This window comes from Miscanthus floridulus, chromosome 7 (genome assembly GCF_019320115.1).
Source record: "Miscanthus floridulus cultivar M001 chromosome 7, ASM1932011v1, whole genome shotgun sequence".
Lineage (NCBI taxonomy): Eukaryota > Viridiplantae > Streptophyta > Magnoliopsida > Poales > Poaceae > Miscanthus > Miscanthus floridulus.
In genome coordinates, this window is record NC_089586.1 from 112,775,857 (window position 1) to 112,803,235 (window position 27,379).

At 49.8% G+C, this 27,379-nt stretch overlaps 2 protein-coding genes across 3 annotated transcripts; both read left to right on the forward strand.

Annotated features, from left to right (window-relative positions):
* Positions 1–2,101: 2,101 nt before the first annotated feature.
* LOC136464303 (cation/H(+) antiporter 15-like) lies at positions 2,102–4,864 on the forward strand. 2 transcript variants are annotated; one of them, XM_066463267.1, is made up of 2 exons: positions 2,102–2,321; positions 2,417–4,864. In XM_066463267.1, exons 1-2 carry the CDS (start codon positions 2,157–2,159, stop codon positions 4,748–4,750), a joined length of 2,499 nt encoding a protein of 832 aa, XP_066319364.1. In that variant the 5' UTR covers positions 2,102–2,156; the 3' UTR covers positions 4,751–4,864. The 2 variants fall into 2 exon arrangements, with proteins under 2 accessions (XP_066319364.1, XP_066319365.1); XM_066463268.1 differs by having other exon boundaries at positions 2,421–4,864.
* Positions 4,865–7,131: 2,267 nt separating this feature from the next.
* LOC136464304 (cysteine-rich receptor-like protein kinase 10) lies at positions 7,132–9,950 on the forward strand. Its single transcript, XM_066463269.1, has 6 exons — positions 7,132–7,456; positions 7,561–7,668; positions 7,819–7,964; positions 8,097–8,307; positions 8,837–9,074; positions 9,179–9,950. Exons 1-6 carry the CDS (start codon positions 7,372–7,374, stop codon positions 9,654–9,656), a joined length of 1,266 nt encoding a protein of 421 aa, XP_066319366.1. The 5' UTR covers positions 7,132–7,371; the 3' UTR covers positions 9,657–9,950.
* The last annotated feature ends 17,429 nt before the right edge of the window (positions 9,951–27,379 follow it).

Genomic DNA, 27,379 nt, shown 5'->3' on the forward strand with positions numbered 1-27,379 from the left:
TCCTTGAAGAGGACTAAAGCTGGAACCTTCATTTTGTTATCAGAAAAAAAAGTAGAGGTTTGTAGATGTTGTCCTCGACTATAGTCTTGGATGGTTGGTTTCTGAACTAGAATGAGAGAGTGGAATAGTGAAGTGGTTATCTTCAATATGGAATGCTTTGCCCTCTTTATTCATGTGGGACACTATTTATAGTGCATATATTACAACAGGTGGACCAAAACACCCCACTATAAAAGCCAGATCCTGAGCATATTCCTATTAGGGCAGGAGCATTTCAGTCCTTTCAACTTTTATCAAATCAGATTTGACTTATTAGAGGTCGATCATTTTGCGTCACCACTGCATCCCTTTGTGACCAGCCTTGCGTTGCAACGAGTCTTCACACCTTTGGGCAACTTGAGGATGACTTCGCTAGACCCTTCGGCTCCTTGGATGCGACCATGCCCTTCGGCACCCCAAAGATGCCTTTGTTGGACCCTTTAGCTCCGTGTATGCGACCACGACCTTCGGCTTCCCGATGATGGCCTCGCCTGTTGCCAGCGCACGAATGACCCCCCCCCCCCCCCCCGCAAAATGATGTTTCCCATGCATGTCAAGGGTTAAGAAATGAGCATGCGAAATGGTGAGGATGGGTCCCCAATGAAAACTATCACAAACGGTTTTTTAATAAACTGGAGGAAACTAATGTTGCAAAAATATATTGATTTTTTTAATTAAGGATTACAAATATTCATGTGTCCAACATTTAGGAGTGAATGACTATAGTCAAATAATACAGGCCCACGGTTCTTAGACTAAATTCCACTTCAAGAAGATTATGTAGTAGTAATTATGTGTAGTTTTCTAATGCATATTAACGATGCCGTGTGCAAATTAAACCAAGACAAATCAGATGGGAGATCGATAGATCATATTCATATATATGGGCTGACTAATTTGACTGTGAATCAGTGCACACACATCTTATGCCCTAGCAAGTCATTATCGAGGAGATTGAAGTCATTCTCGACACGTCAAAGTGCATGCGCGCTTCGCGACTCTTGACTCACGTATTGGGGCTGCTAGTAGCTCTCACCTCTCAGATCCAACTCCCAGAGAAAGGGAGTGCAGAGGGGAATTCTAGACTGTCAATGGCATTAATGGCACGCAAGGATGCTGCATTTTTTTTGATGAAATGGATGCTGCATTAATCACACTGTGTGCGTGTGCTAAAAAAAGTAACAGGGCATCGAGTTTGTGATCCTACAGACAAGCAAGGAACACAACAGGCAGCTCAAGAATGACAGGGAATTACCTCTGGCGTTTGATTTGTTAGCAATAAGGCCAGGAATTAATAGCATCCGAAGCACATTGTCTATCATCGAAGCCAGGGGATTAATAGTCAAAGCACAATGCCGCGCTATTTTAATCCCTATAAGTACGTCATCACCTAGATCCTTAGGGACTACAACTACCACTGGGCTTGCATTATTGTTTTTGATAGGCTCCCTCCCAACTTTTGTATGACCCATTTTGAATGAAAAGCTTTGGCTTTTAGTTTCGCTAAACACCATACAGGTAATGCTTTAACATACTTGTACTGGTGATGCACGAAAATTCTCCATATTGTGTCAGTTCTTTGGAGGAGCAAAAGGACAAACACCATAGCCACAATTTTGCGCTAAAAAAACACATGAGATCCAACCTAGTAGGATTCATTATCATTATCATTTCATTAGGAGAAATAGGCACCCAAATTCAATCCAAGAGAGGACTTGAACCTGAGTAGTTAGGTGCATGACTACACCTCTCACCCGACCGGTTGAGCTAGTCTCACTTCCTCGCGCTTAGAAGCACCATATGTGTGGCTTAGCTGGTTTTGTCATTTTGATGTTGTTGTTAAAATCCTATAATTCTCCTCTAACCCACTACTACTAATATTTGACGCAACCAAATTGAACTCGCACCGCATCAGCATGATGCATGCACAACACTATGTGTTATATTTAGCTGGTAGAGATCAACTTGTAGCCACAAGTTTGTAAGAGCATGCACCATACCTAACCCCAACGTGATCATCGGTTGAGCAAATATAGGTAGATGGCATGCTAGGGGGGCACACGCGAAAGGCCTGGCCGGCCGGAGCCCGGCGATCCATCGTTGGTTGATCGGATGAGATGGATGGCGAAGCCAAATGCTCTGTCAATGTCGCCGAGGGCGCCTACATCATGGCCAGCATCATGGTCGTCTCTGGCATCATGGTCACCATCCTCGTGCTCTCCGGCATCTTTCATTCTGTGCTCCGACGTCTTGGACAACCCAGCGTTATCTCCCACATCCTGGTGCGCGCCTATCTATTTATATTGATTGCTGGTTGATCAATCCACGAATTGCTTATGCTCATCATTTTCTTAATTAATAATGACCATATGGGCAGGCAGGCATCGTGGTTGGTCCGACGGTGCTTGGTCGTGCCATAAACCTCCGGCAGCTGGGCATGCGCGACGCCGGCGACGCGCTTGGCGGCACAATTCGCTTCGTTCGCATGGTGTTCATGTTCTTCATCGGCCTCGAGTTGGACCTGCGCTACCTGCGCCGCAACCTACGTCGCTCGCTAGTTGTGGCCTGTGGTGGCTCTGGGATCTGCTTCGTCCTCGCCGTGCTGGCCGGGCCCTTCTCCTATGGCTTCCTGCACCCAGGGCAGGGCCACTTCCAGCCCAGCAACATCTATGCCTCCACCGTGCTCTTCGCGATCGTGCTCACCAGCACCGCCTCACCCGTCCTCATCCGCATCGTCACCGAGCTCAAGCTGACCGGTTCCGAGACCGGACAGATCGCCATCGGCGCCGCCTTCGCCAACGACATGGCCAGCCTCACCGCTCTAAGCGTCATCATTGTCACCCACACCATGTATGGCAAGGTGCCCAAGGAGAAGGAGTCCTCGCTGCCAGCCAAGGCCGCGGTGGTGGCGTGGATGGCACTGACGGTGTGGATGGCCGTGAACCTTGCGGCGTGGGTGGCGCGCATGCTCAACCGGCTCAAGCATGGGAGGCAGTACATCAGCAAGTACGAGCTATGTGGTATGCTGCTCCTTGTTGTGGGCCTCTCAATGCTAGAGCAGATCATGGGCTACAGCGCCTCCATGATGGCCTTCCTCATCGGCCTTGCCATGCCACGCGAGGGCCCAACTGCGCGGACGCTAATGGACCGCCTCGCCTACCCTGTGCACCAGCTCTTCATGCCACTCTGCTTTGGGGCCATCGGTGCTCGCCTCGACTTCGCCAAGATTGGGAACTTCACGGTGGTCCAGCTCATCGTGGCCATTACCTTCACCACATTGTTGAGCATGGCGGGGAAGGTGGCCGGCACTGTGCTGGCAGGGCGGGCATTGGGCATCACCACCCGAGAGGCCGTCGTGCTGGGTGCACTGCTCAACGTCAAGGGCTACTCGGATATCCTCGCCATCAACTTTGGGAATAAGATCAATGTATGGGGAGAGACCATGCAGGTGGTGCTTCTCATATCGTCCATCATCAACACATTCATGGCCGGGCCTGCGTCCGCCGCCATCGTTCGCCAGCAGCGTCGCGCCTCCCACTATCGCTCGCGCTGCCTCGAGGACCTTAGCGTGGACCACGAGCTCCGCATGCTCGTATGCATCCACGACGCCACTAGCGTCTACTCGATGCTCACGCTTAGTGACCTCTCCAAGGGTAGGGCACCGGTCGCCGTGTACCTATTGCACCTTGTCGAGCTCGTGACATCGCACAAGTACGCCATCACGCAGCAGCTGTACCATGCCCGAGACAGTGGCCAGGATGAAGACGAGTGGGGCTACGCGCGTGAGATCGAGCAGGTGGCCTCCGCCGTGGCGACCTTCACCTATGACAATGCCATCCTTGTGCGGCAGATGACGGCCATATCCAACTTGGGTTCCATGGATACAGATGTGCGCAACTGTGTGGAGGATGCGCGTGCGTCGCTAGTGATCATGCCCTTCCACAAGGAGCAACGCTACGATGGACGCATGGTGTGCCGGCATGAGGGGCGGCGCCAACTGAACCAACGGATCCTGCATAGGGCTCCTTGCACGGTGGGGATCCTTGTGGAGCGCTGTTTTGCTAATGAGGTCATGGAAGAGAATCATCAGGTGGTGGTGTTGTTCCTGGGCGGTGCTGATGACAGGGAGGCAGTGTCATATGCAATACGGCTGGCAGTGCAACCATCAGTGATAGTGACTGTGTGCAGGTTCCTTCTTCCAAGCGGAAGGGGTTTATCGGGCAACCCGAAGGTGATGGAGGAGGCCATGGAAGATGAGGAATTCATGGCAGACCTATACGCGAGGTTTGTGGCACCAGGTCACGTATCATACATGGAGAAGTACGTGAGCAATGGCGCGGAGACAGTAAACGCGCTTAGCTCCATGGTGGGTACATGCTCACTCTTCGTCGTGGGAAAGGGCGATAGGGCCCATGGCAGCAGAGGCATGATGACAAGTGACATGGGGGACTGGGATGAAGAATGCCAGGAGCTAGGGCCCATTGGTGAGCTCATGTCCTCGGACGACTTGGTAGGTTGTGGTTCTGTTCTAGTGCTGCAGCAGCATAACAAGCACAAGATGAAGACATGGAACAAGGACAACCAACAACAACAATGTCATCAAGCTCAGGACCACCAAGCTAGTGTAGTCGATGCCGATGTTGTTGTTGACATCATTGGATCCTTCTCCAGCACAAGTAGTAGTAGTTATTATTCACAGCAAGCAAATTGAACTTGCTGCATGTACACCACTATGTATTATATTTAGTTAGTAGAGATTATTTGAATTGTAGCCACAAGTTTGTAAGGGAATTTACAATCCAACCTAGCAATGTACATCCATTGAGTAAACTAGAAGATGCCCCGCGCGAAGCATTTGGAAAAAAAATTAAGTGAAGATGATATGGAAAGCTTGAATTATTTGGAATGAAATTAAGTGGAGATGATATGGATAGCTTGAATTAAGAGGTTAAAAATTAGTGGGATGACATGGCTATTAGTGTGAGATAGACTTCTAATGGGGATTAGCTATATGGATAGCTTGCATTTGAGATAGAATTCTAGTGAGGATTAACTTTGTAAGAGATATAGATGTATAGGTAGGAGGCATGCTAGGGGACACATGTACATGTGGAAGGCTTCGCAAAACCAGAGCTGAGGATCAATTTTCATTGATTTGAAGCAGTCGCGGTCCCTTTTGTATGAAAACAGTGAAACTGCTGCAATGCTTAACTTTGGTTTTGTTGGGCCATGACCCAGCCGATTTGAGGTCCACTACAGCCCATGCCATGATGGGTCCATGGTATGAACATACTTTTGTTAATTGGCTATATATGTGGCTAGTTAGTTTTCTGAGCAGAAATGCAATTCTACCACATGACATGTTTTAGTATCTTAGGTCCGACCAATTATAAATAAAGATATAGCAATAATCATGATATCAAATAAATACCATTAGATTGAACTATGAAATATATGTTCATAATAAATTAATTTAGACTCATAAATGTGAATACCATTTACTATAAATTTGATCAAACATAAACCACTTTAACTGGCACGTAACCCATAATTGCATTTTTTTTACAGAAGGAGTACGCACAGAATCACTTTTGTCACGGTCAGAGTCCTTGATTCTTTTGACGATGCAATATAAATATGCTTTTCATTTAAGCTGGAACAATTTTGTTTAAATAGAATATTTCTCTCACAAAGCAGAAACATTTTGTTGTGAGGATGGGGCATTCTCACGTGAAGCGGGAACATCTTACCGTGGAGTTGGTACATGTACATTTCCTGATGTACATTTCTAAAGCGGGAACATCTTACCGATCCATTTGCACTGTCCTGTCACGTGAACTGCTCTGATCTACTAGGGCATGCGGTATGCCGTATGCCAGAAGCATTTCATCAGCTCCAATCTCGGCTTCCGCGCATCCACTTGTTAACTCCGCGCGACTTGCATGGACCACCATGGTGATGGGGATTCGAACCTCACGCTTGACCAAGGCCGCTGCGCGTTGCTTACCAAAAACGTTCATCCAAACGCAAGCCGTTAATAAATAATCAAAGCCCATGATCAGCGACGTGCTAGTAGCGCTCCCTAGTACTAGTAGTTTTCTAATTCCTTTCTCGGCCGCCGTGCAACGTACTGAGAATCGCTATATACCCACTGACGCCTGGGCCCCACCGGCTGCATATGCTACGCTCGGGCCCATGTGTCAGTGGCGACGAGACCGGGGCGATAACAGTTTCTCCTTGCACGGAGACGGAGCACTCCCGTTTTGTACGAGTCCTCCAAGTCCAACAGTCAAACAGCTCCGGCCGAGCCCACCACCGGCAGTAGCTAAACAACGCTCACGGCTGCTGACGCGCACCACCACAGCCACCAGCAGTCGGAACCCACCCCACGCATACAAAATGCCAAGGCGTTTGACGCAAGGCTCCAAGCCCTGTACTCTGTACCGAAGCGGTGGCTTTCAACTTTCAAGAAGATGGCCCCGGGGACCCTGTTCATCACGTACACACCGAACTGACCAGCCAACAACACCATCATATGCCGCGCTAGCTGTAGCATCATGTTTCGTCAAAAGGAACAAACACACTCCCATTCCTTTACTCGATGCACAGACCTCACGTTCCAGCGCCAAGGAGTTCACACAGGCACGCACGTCTCAACATGGCCGGGGAAAAAATAATGCAGCTGGGTTGCGTTGCTCCTTAATTGCATATAATAACACCTCCAGCCCGCACGAAATTGCTAACAAGTACATGTGTTTTAACAATGATAGTTGTTCACATCACACCCCAACTGCGTCATTAGATTATGCAGCCGGATCAGAAATGTGTGGGAAGAAACCGGGTAGAAAAGCAAGTGTTGTGTAAAGGAACAAAAGCCAAGAACAAAAGAGACGTATCCAGGAACCACTATGCAGTTGTCCACTGCCGTCCCGTGTCACAAAACAAAAGAGAAGTCCCCCCACATCCATAAGAAAAGGGGTGGTTTTCAGACGTTTTTATGGTCCTGCTTGTAATGGTCAACCCCCGCAAACATGAAATATTGGCAGGAACCTTTTCTGAAATTTAAAAACCAGCTCATCCAGGAGCCATCAGGGGCGAGGCACCCCTCCCCCTCCGTCCCCATCCCTGCCTTCCTCTCAACAACCTACACAGAGCTACATATATGCCTCGATACATAATTCTGCTTGAGAGCCACCACAACACTAGCACTAACAAATCCCAAAAGTCTAGCTACAGCACTTCTCCAACGACCTCAGAGGCCAGAGCTAGATATCCCCATATACGCAGAGCTGAGCGCTGCCATTAATTCTCCCTCGCAGAGCTCCAAGATCGATGGAGGAACATATGGCTGGGCCGCTGAACCGCCTCCGACATCGCCGGCTGATGGACATAGCACCTGCAAGCGCAAGCGATTCAGGTACACGTACATCTCAGAGTTCTTCCCTGCTGCCGATCGATGCGACAGTGTTGTCCGGAATTGGGGTGATTGAGTTGTTGAGGGTGTTCTTGCTGCTGCTCCAGGGCATTCCGGCTCCAATGGGATGACCATCATGGTGTCGATTCTGGCGGTGGTCATCGTCTGCACTCTCTTCTACTGCGTCTACTGCTGGAGATGGAGGAAGCGCAACGGTGAGCTATCTTTCAGTTTGTCCAACATGACGCGATTGTTGCATTGCCAGTTTGCCACTCGCATCGCATGCACCTACAGCTGTACCGGTTGCTGTCATGCTAGAATTATCCTAGTAATGACGAGAGCGTCTCATGACATGGTCCTTGCAGCTGTCAGGAGAGCTCAGATAGAGAGCCTGAGGCCGCTGTCCAACTCAGACCTGCCGCTCATGGACCTGTCCTCCATCCATGAGGCCACCAACAGCTTCTCCAAGGAGAACAAGCTCGGCGAAGGCGGTTTCGGGCCCGTCTATAGGGTAACTAAACTAAATGGCAGCACATGCTGTCAATTTCTAGTCTGTCTGCAGTAAAACTGTTCTTTGGATGATGGGATTAATCACGTCGATCGATCGACTGAATAAGTTTAAGTCGTTTCTTGGATTGGATAGGGTGTGATGGGCGGCGGTGCGGAGATCGCGGTGAAGCGGCTGTCGGCGAGGTCCCGGCAGGGCGCTGCGGAGTTCCGGAACGAGGTGGAGCTGATCGCCAAGCTGCAGCACCGGAACCTGGTCCGCCTGCTGGGCTGCTGCGTCGAGAGGGACGAGAAGATGCTCGTCTACGAGTACCTCCCCAACCGAAGCCTCGACTCCTTCCTCTTCGGTTAGTCATCAGTCATCACTCTGCTGGGACTGGGATATGAATTTCTTTTCTCGTGTCAGATTATGCGTCTGGAGTCGTGGAGCACGAACGAACATGGCTGAGATTAGCTCCACGATCGGTATTGCAGAACGAATGTACAGACTGTCAGATTTGGTTGATGCTTGGTTTGAATCTGAATATCTGATACGCGTGTCCGTAGGAGATGCACATGGCTACATCCAGATTTTTAGCTCATGGGCTCTGAGCTCTGCATATAGTTTACTGATTCTGAGTCAATTAGGTCGTATCAAGCTACTAGATCGATGCGAAATAGGTCAATGGGAAACCAAGTAGTAGCATGAAAAATCGTGTAGCATCATGTGCGTCACGCGTGTAACCTTGGTCAGAGTTATAAATGGTTGGTGATTGATCGATCTAATAAGAGGTTTTAGTTGGCCTATACATATAATTAAGAATTCTGAAGCCGAACTGTGAAGCGATTTTTGGTGAGCTAATTTGATGAAGCTTTGTTGTGTAATGCTAATCTCAGATACGAGGAAGAGTGGGCAATTGGACTGGAAGACGAGGCAGAGCATCATCCTGGGGATCGCCCGCGGCATGCTGTACCTGCACGAGGACTCGTGCCTCAAGGTCATCCACAGGGACCTCAAGGCCAGCAACGTGCTCCTGGACAACAAGATGAACCCTAAGATCTCTGACTTCGGCATGGCCAAGATCTTCGAGGAGGAGGGCAACGAGGTTAACACGGGCCACGTGGTTGGCACCTAGTAAGTGCAGTGCAATGCCACACATTTACATTACCTTACATAACTCGCCGAGTAAGTAGTACTTATGTGCTGACCTGAAGCTCCCAACAAAACAAAAAATGCAGCGGGTACATGGCTCCGGAATACGCGATGGAGGGCGTTTTCTCGGTGAAATCAGACGTTTTCAGCTTCGGGGTCCTGGTGCTTGAGATCCTCAGCGGGCAGCGGAACGGCTCCATGTACCTCCAGGAGCACCAGCACACCCTGATCCAAGACGCCTGGAAGCTGTGGAGCGAGGACAGGGCGGCGGATTTCATGGACGCGTCGCTGGCGGGGTCGTACTCGAGGGACGAGGCGTGGCGGTGCTTCCACGTCGGGCTGCTGTGCGTGCAGGAGGACCCGGACCTCCGGCCCACCATGTCCAACGTGGTGCTCATGCTCATCAGCGACCAGACGCAGATGCCGGCGCCCGCGCAGCCGCCGCTGTTCGCCAGGCCCAGCAAGAAGGCGTCCGTGTCCGATTTCTCGCTGGCCATGAAGACGGAGACCACCAAGACGCAGTCCGTCAATGAAGTGTCCATCTCCATGATGGAGCCACGATGAGTGAGGTGATCGAGGGCCTTAATCGCCTCCGATCCCCCTTTTTTAACTCCTTTTATTTATCTCTTGATATGAGTAGTACTCCGTAGTTATTAAAGGTGGAAATCGAGATGTTTACAATCACACAAGCGCAGGATAACAAGGCTGAGAGCCTGAGAGAGAGAGAAAATACCAGCATCCATCCCATCCACACAAGAAATCCTTTGCATGCATGGGGAGCTGGCGAGATTGTTTCATTCTTTGAGCAATGGCAACAGGCACTTTTTGTGAATATATTCTGTGTGATCCTTCGAGCTGTAATCGCACATGAGACTTCCAGCCTTTATCGGTGGAAAATCTTGCAACCATGACATACGCAGCAAGAAAATGCTTTGAAACTAGAAAGAAAAGGATCACATTCCACGGCCAAGGCGAGGGGGATAACACATAACCTTTCTGAATTTTCAATGCGACCATGGATTGATACTTACATACCACTAAAAGCGGAACTGACCGGTGCCGCCTTGGCCTAGTTTTCTCACATTGTCAAAGAAGAATCCGCAAGCATCCAAGCACGCGCACCACAAGAAGCATCCAAACACCTCGCCGTTGAGCCAACCTCACGTAGTACGTCTAACCAACGCCCCCATGACGCCACCGTCGCGGCCACCACGCACCTGCCCCAACTATCCGCCCGCCCGTCCGTCCACACTCGACGCGCGCGCACACTGCGCAGTGTAAAAAACACACACGGGTAGATAAAAATCTGTTGCCGGTTCAGCCGGACAGGCGTCGTCGTCGGCATCTCCTTGGCGCATGCGGGTGACGGCGACCCGAGTCATCAGCGGCGCGTCTCGTGCTCGGTTCGATCGCCCTGTGGCGACCTGCGAGTTCGTCGTCATCCAGGGCTCACACATATCATAGGAGTATGTCGCGGCGCGGCCGTGGAAGTTTCATCGGTCAGCGGCAGGCCTCCCGACCCGCTGATTGTCCGTCCGGCCGCGATGCGCGATCCCGACGCGCAGAAAGGGACCTCGCGTGTTCTCTTCCCCTGTGTGCCTTAACTGTGCTTCGCCTTCGTAGGGAACTAGGGATGATGATACAGCGAATAGGCTCTCGTCAGGGAACACTTCGAAACAAAGTTGGGCTGACAGCTCTGAACTCCAATCGGTGCCTAAAACGCTCATTCATGGATCAGAAATTCAGATAATGCAGCAGGTTCTGGGCAGGCCGGGCAAGAGCAACGGCGGAGCGACATCCCACCTTGCCACCGGGGCGTGCAAAAGCGGGGGGAACGATAGGAACGTCAAGGACAAGTTTGGCCGCCCGTACACCTACCCACCCCGTCGTCCTGTGCGATCGTGATCGCCGGATCATGGATCCATAATTAATAATTAAATTAATTAATTATATGTTCGTGTGCGTGCCCTCGCCAATCACACGCCCCCAATCTTTTCACTTGGGTCACCGGTTGCTTGCCTATGCTTGAGAGTGGCGTGGCAGGGCGGCCACATGATTGCTGGTTGAAATCGAGTCCGGTTTGGCGGCCGACGAGTGCCGAGATTGACGGCCACTACTACTCAGGCTAGCGGAGCCGTAGCACTGTGTTTCCAGAAGCAGGGCTGCAGCAGAAGGAAAGTGCACTACCACAGTACTACTCCACTGGCACGTCCGTCGCAACTCGCAAGGTTGGATAACGACTGGAATTGACTGATTCACGCTGCTATGATTCATTTATTAGTGATCAACCGTTCTATGAGAAGGCACCCTTTTATAAGTTGTCCCTTCATGTGTGTGTGTGTCTATATATATATATATATATATATATATATATATATATATATATATATATATATATGAATAATAGAGTTTCCACTCTCATTTTGTCTATTGAGTCTCTTGCTTTACATCAAAGGCACTCTACGCTAAACACGTTATCAGCACGCATCACTTTCTCTACGTTCTCTTGAAAGGACAGAAGCAGAGGCCACCGGTAACAACGTCGCACGGTGGCCGGCGCTGAGACAATCGCTGAGTTCGCCAAGAAGCCTCTCCGTCGAGAGTTCGAGAGGAAGAACAAAGGCCAACAAAGTCCAATAAGACATCGGTGTTCTCCTCGGCTATGGTCACTATGGTCCGTCCAGAACCCGTCCACCAACGCCATGGGATCGAGCATGATCGCCAGCGCCTGTGCGTCCGATCGGCGCTCCGCGCCTGTCAACTGTTACTGCACGCATGGTCAGTGCTTCACGCATTCGCGTCGGCTAGCGGCCCCGAGCTCGCAACCTCGACCAGCAGCAGCGACCGGCCTCGCGCCTGCCTGCGGCTGGGCACGCGCATCCGGCCCTTGGCCCGACGGTGGCGGCCCCCGCGCTCGCAATCTCGGCCTGCGGCCGGCGGCAGCGGCCGGCTTCACGCCTGCCTGCGTCTAGAATTGCATCATAATATTTACGGTTGCAGATGAGTTTACTATAGTAAATTTATGCATTCTAGTTCCTATATTTGCTGGAAATTTAGGGTAGTGTTCAAAGTGTTTGCCCATGGCCATTTTCAATAACATGTAACCGATGTGTTGAATATATGGTTCAAAGTGTTGTCACATGACATTCTCAATAACAATATAATCCACTCTATTTTTCTATGCAATTTATTTTTTTGCATTTTTAATTAAGCCCATTAGCTTATATCTAAGCTTCAAGTGCTTAATTCATTTTCATGTAAATATTTTAGGTGATTACCTCATCATTTGTGTATAATGTTATGAAATTTTGCATATTGGCAATACACAAGGTAGTCCATAGTACTACTGCAAGATCTACACTGTATTATACATAGTGATTATCCTCAGCGTGCGTACCCAATATCAAGTTTAAGAACAAATGACCTTCACCTTCACGGTGACTACTTTTTATTCATTTTTCAAAATTGGCCATACACAAGTTGGTACCACACTGTGGGATTTGATCCTCAACGTGCATACCCAATTTTGAATGTAAACTTCAAAAGGGTCTATACACCTATAGTTGATTGCCATAATTCATATTTTTTATTGGTCAACACAAGCTAGTATCCCAATACTACTGTAGGATCTACACTATGTCCATCACATAATGACTATCCGCATGTGCTTATCCAATCTAAATATGAATTGCATAAAGTTTATACCGTTTGGGTGTTTACTTTCAAAACAATAGTCTCATAATTTGAGGTTACACCGTGTTTCTATAAACATAGTGACTACCTCTGAGTTGAATCACCCAATAAGGTCTATGTCATGTTCCTAACATATGACTACCTTCAAAGTGTGATCAACCCATACTATTAGCATAAACACAAGGTAATGGGACGACATCTACCGCACATATTTGCATATTATGCTCCTTTACTATGAGGTCACCGATTTATTTTGCACCTTCAATGGGTTTAATTTGCTAATATATCATTATTGAGACTATATCTTGGCAATGATTACCGTTCACAGTAATAGTAGTGATTTTCTATCACCTATCCAATATGAGGTAAACACTATATGTGACTCGAGATTCATCTTGACTTCACAATATTTTGCATATGCCAATTCAAGACTCATCTTGAATATGAAGTTATTTAAGTAACTTTTTGCTTAAATAAATAGTAATATATAGTGCATTATTTTGGGGGATCATGTTTATCATATACGGAGTCTATGTTTTGGCAAAGATTTTACATCATCTATTCCCACAGGAATGGATTCCAAAACATTAAGAGCGACTTTGTCGCCTGTCTTTATAGAATGGCTAGTCTATAATCAAGTATCACCTTGAACCCAAAATTTTGCCATTATTGCTATACAGCTTACTATCTAAGTAAATTCATACATGATGACTCATGTAGGACTTGGCTAATATTTTCAATTTAGTTTATTTCCATACTCGCATTGGATGGAATTTATTTCCCTAATATGAGCGTTAAGATATCAACGATATCGTTGAGGGCATATGGCATCACTGCTATTTTTGCTCAACCCCCAACAAAATGCTCAGTCCATTCTAGATATTGCCACACTTGTGTTTTTGCATTTTTGATGCAACTCCAACACTTGGATTTCTACAAATCTGTGTATTCAAAAGAGTGAGATCCCTTCTACCTTTTGCAAGTCCCTCATTGGGATTTCAACAAAGGATGTAACATTGCCCAAAAACATAAATGAATGTTTACTCATTTGTTTATCAAGGATCTCTAGTCCATGGCAATTATAACATAATGGATTCTCATAAACGCAATTGTCGTTTTTCCTCTAGAAAAGTGATAAAGTGTGACAAATCTCGCATTTTTTCACAAAAAGTGTGATTGCACAGTCTATGTACACAGAAATGCCAGATCAAATATTTGGCTCAACTATACCTCCAACTCATTAGAGGCAAGCGAGTTCTTTGGAATAGTTTGAAGTTTACTTCAACAAATAAACTGTCGGTGTAGAAAGTGACCAATAAGTAAATATTTATAATTTTATCGTACGTTGTGATCGGAGGTGGCCTAGCACTCAATGACACAGGGTTCATACTGGTTTAGGCAACGTGCCCTACGTCCAGTTTGAGTCGGTCGGTGACTTTATTCCTGAGCCTAGGTGCTCGAAGTTTGCCAAACGAGAAGGAGAAAGATGGGGGGTATAAAAGGTCCGGTCGGACTACCGGTCGGAAGGGCTGAGAGCGACAAGAGCTCCGCTATGAGCTAAGTGTTCAAACATGTGCTTGTGGTTCAAACCTGGCGGTTGTGTGGTTGTGTGCTAGTGAACTTGGTCGATCTCATGAATCTAGAATGACTTGAATGTTGGGAGAGAGTGCATCCCCTTTTATAGATGAAGGGGATGACCTTACAAGTGAGAGGGAGAGAGTACGTATGCTTCTAAGCCTTGTTGCCCACGCCGGCGGGTACAGGATGATGGTAGGCGCCCACAACACAGTTGGATGTCGGATGCATGTGGGAGGTTCCGTCGTTTTGTTCGGGTATGTCAGATGTCGGTACTTGCTATACTGTTGATGCCCAGAGGCATGTGAGGAGTTTTACTAGGTTCACTCGGTATGGTAAATACCGGCACCCACAACACTGTTGATGTCCAGAGGCACATGGGGGAGCCTTACCGTATGGGAGTTAATGGCACCCACAATACTATAGGGAAAATGTCGGCGCCTACAACACTGTTCGTGTTAGGGAGGTTGCAGAGTACTGTTTCTGCAGGTGTACATGTTACAGTCCCCGATATCGTACGTTTGACTTATGCGCCTTGCCTTGCTTTCTCTATTCGTTCCCTGGTCCTTTTCGAGTGGGCGTCCCTGGTCGGTTGGTCCTAGTCGGCTCTGATTATGCTAGTCGGAGAAGAGCAGTAAGCAGGGTTTTTTTGTACCCCGGTCGGAGATGTGGGGTCGGAGTCGTAAGTAGTGTTTTGGCCAGACCTTCCGGTCGAAGAGGCCATCCGGAGGTGGGCTAGAGACCAAAGTGAGCCCTCTGGTCGGAGAGGTGGGCCGAAGTCAGAAAATGGGTGTCGCTCCTCGACCAGAACTTTCGATCGGTGATTGGATCGCCCTTCTGGCCTGCTATTTAGATATTTGGGTTGGCCCATGAGTTGCGCGCTGTCTACTTGGGCTGAGCCCTTGTTTAGGAAGCCGGTCCGTAAGGGACCCTGGGTTTATGAACCCGACAGGAGCCCCTGATCCTCTGGGCGATTCAGGCAAAATCGTCTAGGGGATTTTTGTCTTGACGGCGGGTGCGCGCGAGCACACCCGCGGGTGTAGCCCCTGAGCCCCCGGGTGATTCGGGCAGAATTGTCTAGGAAGTTTTTTTCATGTTGCCAGCGGGGGAGGTTTTTGTTTCATCAGCGGGTGCATGCGAGAGCACCCGCGGGTGTAGCCCCCAAGCCCCCGGGCGATTCGGACAGAATCATCTAGGGGGTGTTTTGTCAGAGAGCGTGTGTGCGTGTTTTTCAGTTAAGACGGAGTCGTTAACTAAGGCGTCGTTGCGCAGCTAAGACGGTTAGTTTTTAGGGATTGGGTGAGACGGAGCTCGTAGATCCTAGCGTCGGTGCGCGCCGTGGGATCAAGCGAGGCAGTTAATCTTAGGGATCGGATGAGACGGAGCTCGCGGGTCCTGGTGTCAGTGCGCGCCATGGGATCAGGCGAGTCAGAGTCATGGATCCGGGCCTCGGTGCAGCCTGCATAGCCGAGATAGTTAGTTAGTTAGTTTTAGGGATTGGGCGAGCCGGGGCTCGTGGATCCTGATGGGGTGAGTTCGGAGTCGCATACCCAGGCATTTGGTGTGCAGTAGAAGCGTAGCCGGATGGGGCGAGTTTGGGGTTGTAGACCTAGGCATTTGGTGTGCAGTCAAAGCATAGCCGGATGGGGCAAGTTCGGGGTCATAGACCTAGGCGTTTGGTGTGCAGTCGAAGCATAGCCGAATGGGGTGAGTTCGGGGTCGTAGACCCAGGCGTTTGGTGTGCAGTCAAAGCATAGCCAGATGGGGTGAGTTCGGGGTCGCAGACCTAGGCGTTTGGTGTGTAGTCGAAGCATAGCTGGATGGGGTGAGTTCGGGGTCGCAGACCCAGGTGTTTGATGTCTTGAGCACCTAAGCCCCATTGGGCTTTTGGTAGGGGTCGGTTTGAGTTGTGTGCATTACTCCGTCCTTGGTTTCTCACAATCGAAGGGGCTAAGTTTTGTCCCTTGTCCCAATAGCTCAGGCTCGAGTGACGAGCTCGATGAGTTCGCTAATGGGTATGATCGAGTGGAATCTAGGTCCATCGTTTGTGACGGGGTCGGCATAGCCCTCTTGTCACATTCCACTGCTCCATTACCTACAACCCAGCAGATGCCTGGGTCATTCCGGAGACCGACCTGGGTGTCCTAATGGCCTCCCCTCGATGGAGATTCTATGGGCTTAGCAGAGGCATAGGATCGAACGAGAAGGTTGAGATGACCCTGTCTACCAGACTGGGCAAGGGCCGCACGGGGCTCATCTATGTTTTTCTCCCTTAGCTCTGTTTGACATGGGGTGGCCTTGAGCCCTTTGTGGGCTAGCCTTTAAACCTTGGTCGGTCATCAAACGAGGCAACTGCCGCTTTATGACGCAACACGGAGCGTTGTGATGCATTTCACCGCATGTGCGATGCTTAGTTCCTAAGCCCCCAGGTGGTTCAAGGCCCGAATAGTCTGGGGAGCATGGGCATATGGAATGAATGCGCGTATGGATGTATGAAATGATTATAAAGAAATAGAGGGGGTTGGTAGTGTTACCTTGATGACTTGAGTGATGGGGTTTGAAGAGCTTTAGTTAGAAATGTCTGACCGGGACCCTTGCTCGTCGTTCATGATGGATTCAGCATGGCCTATATGGGGCGTCCCTTCACTCCCTACCTATCTCTTGGTGTGTTTTTCTGAGCCGTTCGATCGACTTAGGAAGCCTGATGGTCTCTCCCGACGGAGATCCCATTTTGGGTTTTTCCAAGTCCCACCTGGGGATGCGGAGAGCTACCTGCATGTGGTGATGCTTCGGTTTTCGTGCCTGGTCATGTGATAGTGGTGGGCCATACCTAGGCCATGTCTCGTCTCACCAGGTGGCATTCTATCTGACCAGGCGTCGTTCCATCAGTCAATGTGCGTCCCATCGGTCAGGGTGTGTCCCATCATTTCCCATCTGCATTAAATGGGGGAAGGGAGAGAGTTTTTTGCTCTGATCTTTTGCCCCTCTTTGGCTATCGCGTTTTTCCTTAAATAGGGGGAGGGAGAGGGCTCTCTGTCGTAGTCCTTTGCCTATTCTCCAACTATTGTCTCTCCTCCTTCTTCCTCCTCACCAAGAGTGCTTGTATGCCATGGTGGTTCCTAAGTAAGAGGGGGGTGAGTGAGGGGGAGGACTTATAGATCCTTTAGTGAATCTAGAGCACAATGTCGAGCTAGAGGCTGCCTAGGGTGGTGCTGGATTCATCTGTGAGGCCTTCTTCGAGATGGAGCCGTGTGCGGACTTTCTCTGGTGGATCTTCACCGGGCGAGCCTTGTCGGAGGGAAAGTTGCTCAGGATCGTGCCAGTGGAGGGTTCCACGCCTACAGCTGCTTAGGTTGGCCAGTTCATAAAGTTTGATGAGATCTCTTCCAGCCATGATGGCCATACCTTGGTAGCGACGTCCCTACCCAGGAGCTACCTCGACTGCATGAGAAGGTCAGGAGCTCCATGTTCCTCTACTAAGCATCTATGGGTGTGACGCTCTTGAGGTACCCGTTGCGCTCGCCTGTGTCAAGGGAATGGGACCAGGTGGGTCCCTTGAGGTACCTATTGTGCTCGCCGAAGTTGAGGGAACAGAACTGAGCGGTGGTTACGTCTGGTGGCGTGTGCCATAGCTTCTCCTTTAGCATCAGGTAATGTCATTGAGGGGCCACAGTAGTATTTGGATTAGAAGTAGTTAGAAAAATGTAATAGTTGTGGGTGAGCCCCCGTGTTAATAGTTTTTGTATCAATGAATCCATCAGTTCTGTTCTTGTGATGGAACCACACTATTTGTTCCTTGTTTTTTATCCTGGCATAACTTTTGTTTTTATCCTTTTCTTTTTCACACCTGCCCATTAGTTAGGCTACAGTTGTTGAGAGCCTAGGCATGACCCATGAGGCTCGGCTGTTTGTAACCGTAGGTCATGGCGGGGTGCATCCGGTTGGGAGTAAGAACAGAGTCATGTAGGGCAATCAAAGGAATGGAATGTGCTTCCATTCGGGGACAAAGTTGTTTACCACGTGACAGTAAAAGAGAGTAGAAAAGAGAGGTAGTATTTAGTATTATACCCTCATGGAACCCCTGAGTGACCTGGGCTAAAAGTGTTCAGGCTGGGGTGCTTTACAGGGGCAAGTGTTGACTAAAAAGCAGTAAGACCAAATTTAGGGGAAAATGATGTTGTTGTTCAATATTTCAAGTGTTGGTGAGAATGTTGCCGTTGTTGTCCTCCAGTCGGTAGGTGCCCGGTTGAATTACTTCGATCACCATATAGGGCTCTTCCCATGGTGGAGAGAGTTTGTGTTTTTTCTTCGTTGATTTTGTCCTCCGGAGTACGAGATCGCTGACTTCGAGTATCCTCCCCCTGATCTTCCTTTCATGGTACCTACATAGGATTTGTTGGTAGCGAGTGGAACGGATGATGGTCGTCTCATGGGCCTCTTTGAGCAGGTCGACTATGTCTTGCTAAGCCTCCATGGCTCGGTCGCAGTCAAAAGCCTTCACTCTTGGGGTGCCGTGGACGAGGTTGGAGGGTAGTACTGCCTCAGCTCCGTAGGCTAGGAAGAAGGGTGTGAACCCTGTGGATTAGTTTGGGGTCGTTCTTAGGCTCTAGAGGATCGCTGGGACCTCTACAACCCATCATCCGGCGTACTTGTTGAGTCGGTCGAAGATGCATGACTTAAGTCCTTGGAGGACCATGCCATTGGCATGCTCGACCTGACCGTTAGTTCGTGGATGTCCAACCGAGGCCCAGTCGATCCTGATGCTGTATCCATCACTGAAGTCTAGGAACTTCTTTTCAGTGAAGTTAGTCTCGTGGTCAGTGATGATACAATAAGGAACGCCAAGCTGGTGGATGATGTCGAGGAAGAATTTGACTGCCTCTTACGAGCGGATGTTGGTGATGGGCTTGGCCTCTATCCACTTGGTGAACTTGTCAACTGCTATGAGTAGGTGAGTGAAGCCGCTTGGGCCCTTTTTGAGGGGTCCCACCATGTTGAGGCCCCAGACCACAAATGGCCAAGTGATGGGGATGGTTTGGAGCTCCTATGCTAGCAAATGGGTTTGCCGAGCATAGAACTGGCATCCTTCACACCTGTAGACGACCTCCTCTGCATCTCGTAGCCCGGTGGGCCAGTAAAAACCTTGGTGAAAGGCTTTCCCGACCAGTGACCTTAGGGTCGCATGGTGTCTACAAATCCTGACATGGACCTCGAGGAGGAGCCGCTTTCCCTGTTTGGTGGGGATGCACTTCATGAGCACCCCTAATGGACTCTGTTTGTAGAGCTCATCACCGAGCGCAATGAAGGTCTTGGTGCATTGAGCAATCCATCAGGCTTAAGTCATTTTGGGTTGGAGAACCTCCTCGAGGAAGTATGCGAGTAGCGGCGCTCGCTAGTCAGTTTGATCAAGTGCCAATACGACAACGTTGGCGGGTGATGTCATCATGGAGGTATTGGGATTGAAGCCCCCGAGCACTAGCTTGGTGTCTAGGTCAGAGCCCCTACGCGCCGGCTAGGCTTCGGGGTGTGTCTGGACTGGACCTTCTAGGATGTGGGCGGACGGCTCGTGGACATCATTGATGAAGACCCCGCTTGGGGATGGATCCCGCCTAGCGGCTAACTTTGTAAGAAAATTGGCGACATCATTGTCCTTTGGGGGACATGATGCAGCTCGATCCCTTGGAATTTGTCCTCGAGCTTACACACCTCTTGGCAGTATACTATCATGAGGGGGCTTTTGTAGGAGGACTCCTTCACGACTAGCTCCGAGTCACCGTGAACGTAGAGTCGCGTAGCACCAACCTCGATGGCGATGCGTAGCCCGTTGATGAGGGCCTCGTACTCCATGGCGTTGTTTGAGGCTAAAAAGTGGAGGTGAATGGCATAGCAGAGCCTACTCCCGTCCAGGGAGATCAGAACCACTCTAGCCCCCGAGCTAGGCGCCATTACAGACCCGTCGAAATATATTGTCCAGTACTCGTGGGTGACGTCCGGGATCGGTAGCTGCACCTCTGTCCATTCGGCGACAAAATCCATGAGAGCTTGAGATTTAATGGTGGTATGGGGGATGTACCTCATGTCGTGGCCCATGAGTTCGAGTGCCCACTTAGAGATCTGTCCCACGGCGTCGCAGTTGCGGATGATGTCCCCGAGTGGGTATGAAGTGACGATCGTGACTTCGTGGTCAGTAAAGTAGTGCAAGAGCTCCTGGGTCGCCATCAGCACGGCGTATAGGAGTTTATGCACCTGGGGGTACTGAACCTTGAGGTCGGTAAGTACTTCAGCGATGAAATATATGGGCCGCTGAACCTTAAGTTGATGTCCCGGTTCCTCCCTTTCGATGACTAGCGCAGCGCTTACCATATGGTTGCTGGCCATGATGTAGAGGAGAAGGGGTTCTCCCTGTTCGGGAGCGACGAGGATCGGGACTGATGTCAGGGACACTTTGAGGCTCTCTAGGGCCTACTGAGCTTCCTCAGTCCAGACAAAAGTATCCATCTTTTTTAGGAGCTTGTAGAGTGGCATCCCCCGTTCGCTGAGCCAAGAGATGTACCAACTTAGGGTAGCCAGACAGCCGGTGAGCCTTTGCACGCCCTTGATGTTGCGTATGGGACCCATGTTGGAGATGGCCATGATTTTTTCGGGGTTGGCCTCGATGCCACGCTCGGACACAATGTATGCTAGCAGCTTCCCCTTTGGAACCTCGAAAACACATTTTTCAGGATTCAACCTAATGTTGAACCTTCGGAGGTTCGTGAATGTTGCGGCCAAGTTTGTGATTAGGTCGCAAGCTTGAGTTGTTTTGACCACTATGTCCTCAACATAGACAGCGATCGTTGGTCTTGGCCACTCGGCTTGATTAGGCTGATTGAGCGGGTTGATTTGGTCGGTAAAGCATTGCTTCATGCACCTTTGGTAGGTGGCGCCAGCGTTCTTCAAGCCAAATGATAAGGTTATGTAGCAGTACAAACCATATGGGGTGATGAACGAGGTTGCGAGCTAATCAGACTCTTTCATAGCGATCTGGTGATAGCCCGAGTAGGCATCCAGAAAGGAGAGGATCTCGCAACCCGAGGTGGAGTCGACTATCTGGTCTATGTGTGGCAGAGGAAAGTGAACCTTTGGGCATGCTTTATTGAGGCCAGTATAATCAACGCACATTCTCCACTTCCCAGTCTTCTTTTTAACAAGAACAAGATTGGCAAGCCAGTCGAAGTGAAATACCTCTCTGATGAATCCGGCTGCTAGGAGTTTGGCGATCTCTTTGCCTATGGCCCTGCGCCTCTCATCGTTGAAGCGATGCAGGCGCTGCTTGGTAGGCTTCGAGCCCGAGATGAGGCGTAGTGTGTGCTCGGCGACCTCCAGCGGTATGCCCAGCATGTCAGAAGGCTGCCATGCGAAGACATCATGATTATCGCGTAGGAAGTCGATGAGCTCGCATTCCTATTTGACCAGGAGCTGGGTTCCGATCCGAACCATCTTGGTTGGGTCAGTGGGGTCGATTCCCACCGCCTTGGTTTCCTCAAGCGGATGGAAGGCCATCGAGGAGGTTGATTTGTTGCAGTTTAGGACTACCAGGATCGATGATTCCCTAAGCCGTGGGAGCTCGGACGAGTTGACGATCGTAGTGGCGAGCTCGTAGTGCTCGCGGTTGCACGTGAAGGCGTGCAAAAGGCGCTGCTCATGGTGATGACGCCATTTGGTCCCGGTATCTTCAGCTTGAGGTAGGTGTAGTTGGGGATTGCCATGAATTTTGCGTAGCATGGTCGCCCCAAGATGGCGTGGTAGGACCCTAGAAAATACACCACTTCGAAGGTGAGGACCTCTGAGCGAAAGTTGGCCCGGTTGCCAAACATGACGGGCAGGTCGATCTGCCCAAGCGGGTATGCCTACGCTTCCGGGATCACCCCGTGGAAGGGAGAGCCCACTAGGCAGAGCTCCGACCAGGGGATGCGCATGGCATCAAGGGTGTCGACGTAGAGGATGTTGAGGCCGCTACCTTCGTCCAACAGCACCTTGGTGAGGAGCTTCTTGTGGATGATGGGTTCAATGACGAGCAGGTAGCATCTCGGTCTCGCGATGTGGGAGCGATGGTCCCTCTGATTGAAGGTGATTAGAGATTTCAACCAGCTAAGGAAGGAGGGGACGACCATCTTGGCGGCGCAAGCCTCCCTATAGCATACCTTGTGCTGGCGCTTGGACCAAATGGCGTCAGATCCACCGAAGATCATGATGCATTCGCCAGCATCGGGGAAACCGTCTCCATCCTTGACCATAATTCCTTTCTTGGCTGTCGCCTCTTTGTCGTCTCCTTCTTTTGGCCCACCAGCCTATCATAGGAAACATTTGAGGAGCTCACAGTCCTTGTAGAGGTGCTTGACGGGGTAGGTGTGGTTGGTGCATGGACTATCCATGAGCTTGTTGAAGTGGTCAGGCAGTCCCTATTGGGGCTGCTTACCCATGCAATCAGCCATGGTGACCAACACGGTGCTGTCCGATCAGCGCCGATCCTTTTTGTTCTTCTTGCCCCTCTGTGTGGAGAGGCCCTTGTCTTGGTCCATGTGCTTGGCCTTGCCTTTGTCCTAGCCCCCGTTGAAGACCGCTCCGACCGCCTCATCATCGGAGGCGTGGTTAGTGGCGACGTCGAGCAGGTCGTGGGTGGTATGGGGCTTCAGGCATCCAAGCTTGTGGATCAGGGACTCATAGGTCATCTTAGAGAGGAATGCGCTGATGACGTCCACATCGATGACATCAGGGAGGGAGTTGCAGCATTGGGAGAACCTACGGATGTAATCCCATAGGGACTCGCTGGGCTCCTGTTGGCAACTCTTGAGGTCCCAGGAGTTTCTAGGGTAGACATACGTCCCCTAGAAATTTCTGGCGAAGACCCTCTTGAGGTTCGCCTAGTCACGAATGTTGTCGTACGAGAAGAATTCAAGTCATGCCCGAACATATTCCCCCATGCAGATGGGGAGATAATGAATGATGAAATAGTCATCATCCACCCCTCTGGCTCGGTAGGCAAGCCAGAAATCTTTGAGCCAAATACCGGGGTTTGTCTCCCTGATGTACTTGGTGATGTTGGTGGGTGGTCAGAAGCGCTGTGGGAATGGCGCTCTCCGGATACGCCGGTCGAAGGCCCGTGGTCTCGGACCCTCTAGGACTCCGGTCGTCCGACCAATGACCATGCCTGTGGTGTGTTTCGCCGCTCCCCTTGATGGTTCGATAGGGATCCATGTCGCCTACTCTCACCACCACCCGATGGATGTCATCATCATGTTAGGCTCGATGCCAGTTGCTAATGATGCTGTGAGCGTCCTGGTGAGGACCGGGCCACTCATGTACCGATGGTCGGTGTGGGGCAGGCGCTAGGTCAGACCAAGGTGCAGTTGCTACCTCCCGAGCCGCACCTGGTGGCTATAGTGGCGAGTGGATGGAGCGATCCATCTAGCGTGTCCCCGCTCCCCCGATGGGGAGAGAGGGCACGTGTCGGAGTCATGATGCGGAGCTTTATGCCTGTTGAACAGCGATGGCTTCTACTAGAACCCGAAGATTCTGGTAGACCACCCGCTCCAAGGGGTCGACGGGCTCAGGAACGCCGGGTAGAAGCATTGCTGTGGCAGCGATGTTCTGGCTAGCCCGAGCGAACTGTGGAAGATCATTCCCCTTGTTCATGATGTCATGTTGGACCTGACGGACGCGACCCTAGGCACCGCCTACCAGGTTATGTGCATGGGGCGCAACATGCTACACCGAGCTTGCTGGCGCAGGCGGCGGCTGGTTCTACCATTGCTGCCGTAGTTCCTCGGCGTGTCCTTGCACAAATGCGAGGGCTCCCGCACGTGGGTTCGGAGGGGTGTGAGTTTGTGCAGACTCCGCAACAACCAGTGGCTGTCCCAGAATGTCCACCATAGCGCACCCCTGGGATGGATGGTGGCTAGGCGCTACGTTGTCGATGCTGGAGCCATCGCTCTCACCCTTGTCATCTAGAAGTTTGTGGAAAGTGGTAGGAGCATAGCTCGCCATTCCCACAAATTTGGATGTGAGGGGGGAAGGTGGCAGCATCCCTTGGAGCCCCCGAGCGCACGCGTCTGCGGGGGACCCGAGGCTGTAGGGGAACCGATCGTACAGTGTCCGCAATGCAGTCAATATGGTCCCTCTAGATAATTGGTGGGAGATGGTAAATAGAGAGTAAATTATAGTATGCATATTACTCACAGCGGGGTTTGAGCAGAGAGTTTGCTCGGAATGAAGTGCAGATGCCACATCATCGATGACGTGCGTCCCGGAGCTAATGGAGGGCGCCCCTCCGATGGGCGCTAGAACAAGTGCCTCCTCGCGAAGGTGTAGTACGCCGAGCCAGTCGATGACAAAGTCTAGGATTCCAAAGAGGAAGGCCTAAGATGGCTCAAAGACGGGTGGAACCCACATCCCAACAGGTGGGAGTGCGGGAAATTCCAGTGAGCCAAAGCAAATCATTTCACCTGAGTCCGCCATGGTGAAGGTGGTGGAAAAGTGGGCCATCCGATGACCAAAAAGTGCTAAACGTACAGCGTCTTCCCCACAGACGGTGCCAACTATCGGTGCAGAAAGTGACCAACAAGTAAATATTTATAGTTTTGCCGTGCATTGTGATCGGAGGTGGCCTAGCACTCAATGATACAGGGTTTATACTGGTTCAGGCAACGTGCCCTACATCTAGTTTGAGTCAGTCGGTGACTTTATTCCTGAGCCTAGGTGCTCGAAGTTTGCAGTGGGGTTACAAACGAGAAGGAGAAAGATGTGGGGTACAAGAGGTTCGGTCGGACTCCGATCGGAAGGGCCGAGAGCGACAAGAGCTTCGCTATGAGCTAAGTGTTCAAGCGTGTGCTTGTGGTTCAAACCTGGTGGTTCTATGGTTGTGTGCTAGTGAACTTGGTAGATCTCATGAATCTAGAATGACTTAAATGTTGGGAGAGAGCGCATCCCCTTTTATAGATAAAGGGGATGGCCTTACAAGTGAGAGGGAGAGAGTACATATGCTTCTAAGCCTTGTTGCCCACGTCAACGGGTACAGGATGATGGTAGGTGGCCACAACACTATTGGATGTCGGATGCATATGGGAGGTTCCATCATTTTGTTCAGGTATGGTAGATGTCGGTACCTGCTATACTGTTGATGCCCAGAGGCATGTGAGGAGTTTTACCATGTTCACTCGGTACGATAAATACCGGCGCCCACCACACTATTGATGCCCAGAGGCACGTGGGGGAGCCTTACCGTATGGGAGTTAATGGCGCCCACAATACTATAGGGAGAATGTCGGCGCCTACAACACTATTTGTGTCAGGGAGGTTGCAGAGTACTATTTTTATAGGTATACAAGGTACAGTCCCCAGTATCATGGTTTGACTTGTGCGCCTTGCCTTGCTTTCTCCGTTCGTTCCTTGATCCTTTCTGAGCGGGCGTCCCCGGTTGGTTAGTCCCAGTCGGCTCTGATTGCGTCAGTCGAAGAAGAGCGGTGAGTAGGGTTTTTGTGTACATCGGTCGGAGTCGTAAGTAGTATTTTGGCCAGGCCTTTCGGTCGGAGAGGCTGTTCGGAGGTGGGTTGGAGACCGAAGTGAGCCCTCCGGTCAGAAAGGCGGGTCGGAGTCAGAAAACGGGCGTCGCTCCTCCTCGGCCAGACCTTCTGGTCGGTGATTGGATCGCCCTTCTGGCCTACTGTTTAGATATTTGGGCCGAGCCATGAGTTGCGCGTTGTCTGCTTAGGCCAAGCCCTTGTTTAGGAAGCCGGTCCGCGAGGGACCCTAGGTTTATGAACCTGACACAAACACTTGCAAAAGTCTCCATATTTCCATCGGAGATAGTATTAGCTTAATGTCGTACTATCACATGTAGTATGTTGTCCATTATCAAATAATATCATGTATCTTATACAAGGTATACATATTCTATATGAGTGCAATTTTTTTATTCTACCTCGCTCTATATAGAATCATTTGGGATTCTACTAGATGGAAAGGAATCTTGTTTAGTGGACCACTGTACCGCTAACACAATTATGAGAGATTACGCTCTATCCATGGGTATTCAATTAATTGTGGATGTCTATGTGTCCTGATTCTACAAATACCCTATGATGTTTTCATGTATTTAGTTGCATGGTTTCCAAATGGGGACTCAATACTAAGGAGCGATGATGAAAATCTTCACTCAACTTAGTGCAACATATATGAAAACTAAATAACTGTGCAAATTATATTCATAGCATGTGGGGTGTATTTTACATACATCAATCCCATATTATATGTTGCGTACAAAATAATTTCCTCTCTTGACCTCATCAAGATTAGGCACATTTGCCTTGATCATTCTACATTTAGGATGATGAGAAAAGTATTATTAATTCTATTGGTCTTAACATCAATATAAGCCACCAAATTTCTTGAAGAAATTCAAGAGCACACATGTTACTTCATTTGCCATTTTATGGGCCATAAAGATAAATGCACGTTTATGCATCTACTATGTTGTCCTAAGTGTGTGCCTCACTCATAAGGTACCACAAATTTGTCAAACTCATTGCTCAAATTCTTCAATTTAGAGCAAACGATCCTAGACGTGGGATCTAATCCATTTATATGGAAATTGTTTGATTTCTAAGGACTACAACATTAAGTATCTTATGTTCATACATATAATGGCTCAACCGAGTCTCGTTGAGAGAAATAAATCTATTGTTTGATGACCCGACAAAGAATTGCAATTTACCAACATCTAGTTGGTGGCATGCGGACTTACACACCGCATCATAAATCCAAATTTATCAAACTACAGTCATACGGCTCCCTCTATTGCAGTTAGTACGTGGAAATTTGGCCCTATAGCCAAACATTTCCCATCTGTGAATTGGTAACATTTTGCACGTACCGATATCACCACCGCAGCATACATCAATGGGTATTGGAGGTCTACATGAGGTATCATTATCCGTCATTCAATAATACCTTAGATCTCTACTTAGGGATTCATTTATTGC

What these genes read in the sequence shown, in the direction of transcription:
- LOC136464303 (XM_066463267.1), top strand. Translation starts at nt 2,157, where the DNA reads ATGGATGGCGAAGCCAAATGCTCTGTCAATGTCGCCGAGGGCGCCTAC. An exon ending in GCGTTATCTCCCACATCCTG is followed by an intron (nt 2,322 to 2,416) that starts GTGCGCGCCTAT and finishes CCATATGGGCAG; the next exon opens with GCAGGCATCGTGGTTGGTCC.
- LOC136464304 (XM_066463269.1), top strand. Translation starts at nt 7,372, where the DNA reads ATGGAGGAACATATGGCTGGGCCGCTGAACCGCCTCCGACATCGCCGG. An exon ending in TGCAAGCGCAAGCGATTCAG is followed by an intron (nt 7,457 to 7,560) that starts GTACACGTACAT and finishes CTGCTGCTCCAG; the next exon opens with GGCATTCCGGCTCCAATGGG. An exon ending in GGCCACGTGGTTGGCACCTA is followed by an intron (nt 9,075 to 9,178) that starts GTAAGTGCAGTG and finishes CAAAAAATGCAG; the next exon opens with CGGGTACATGGCTCCGGAAT.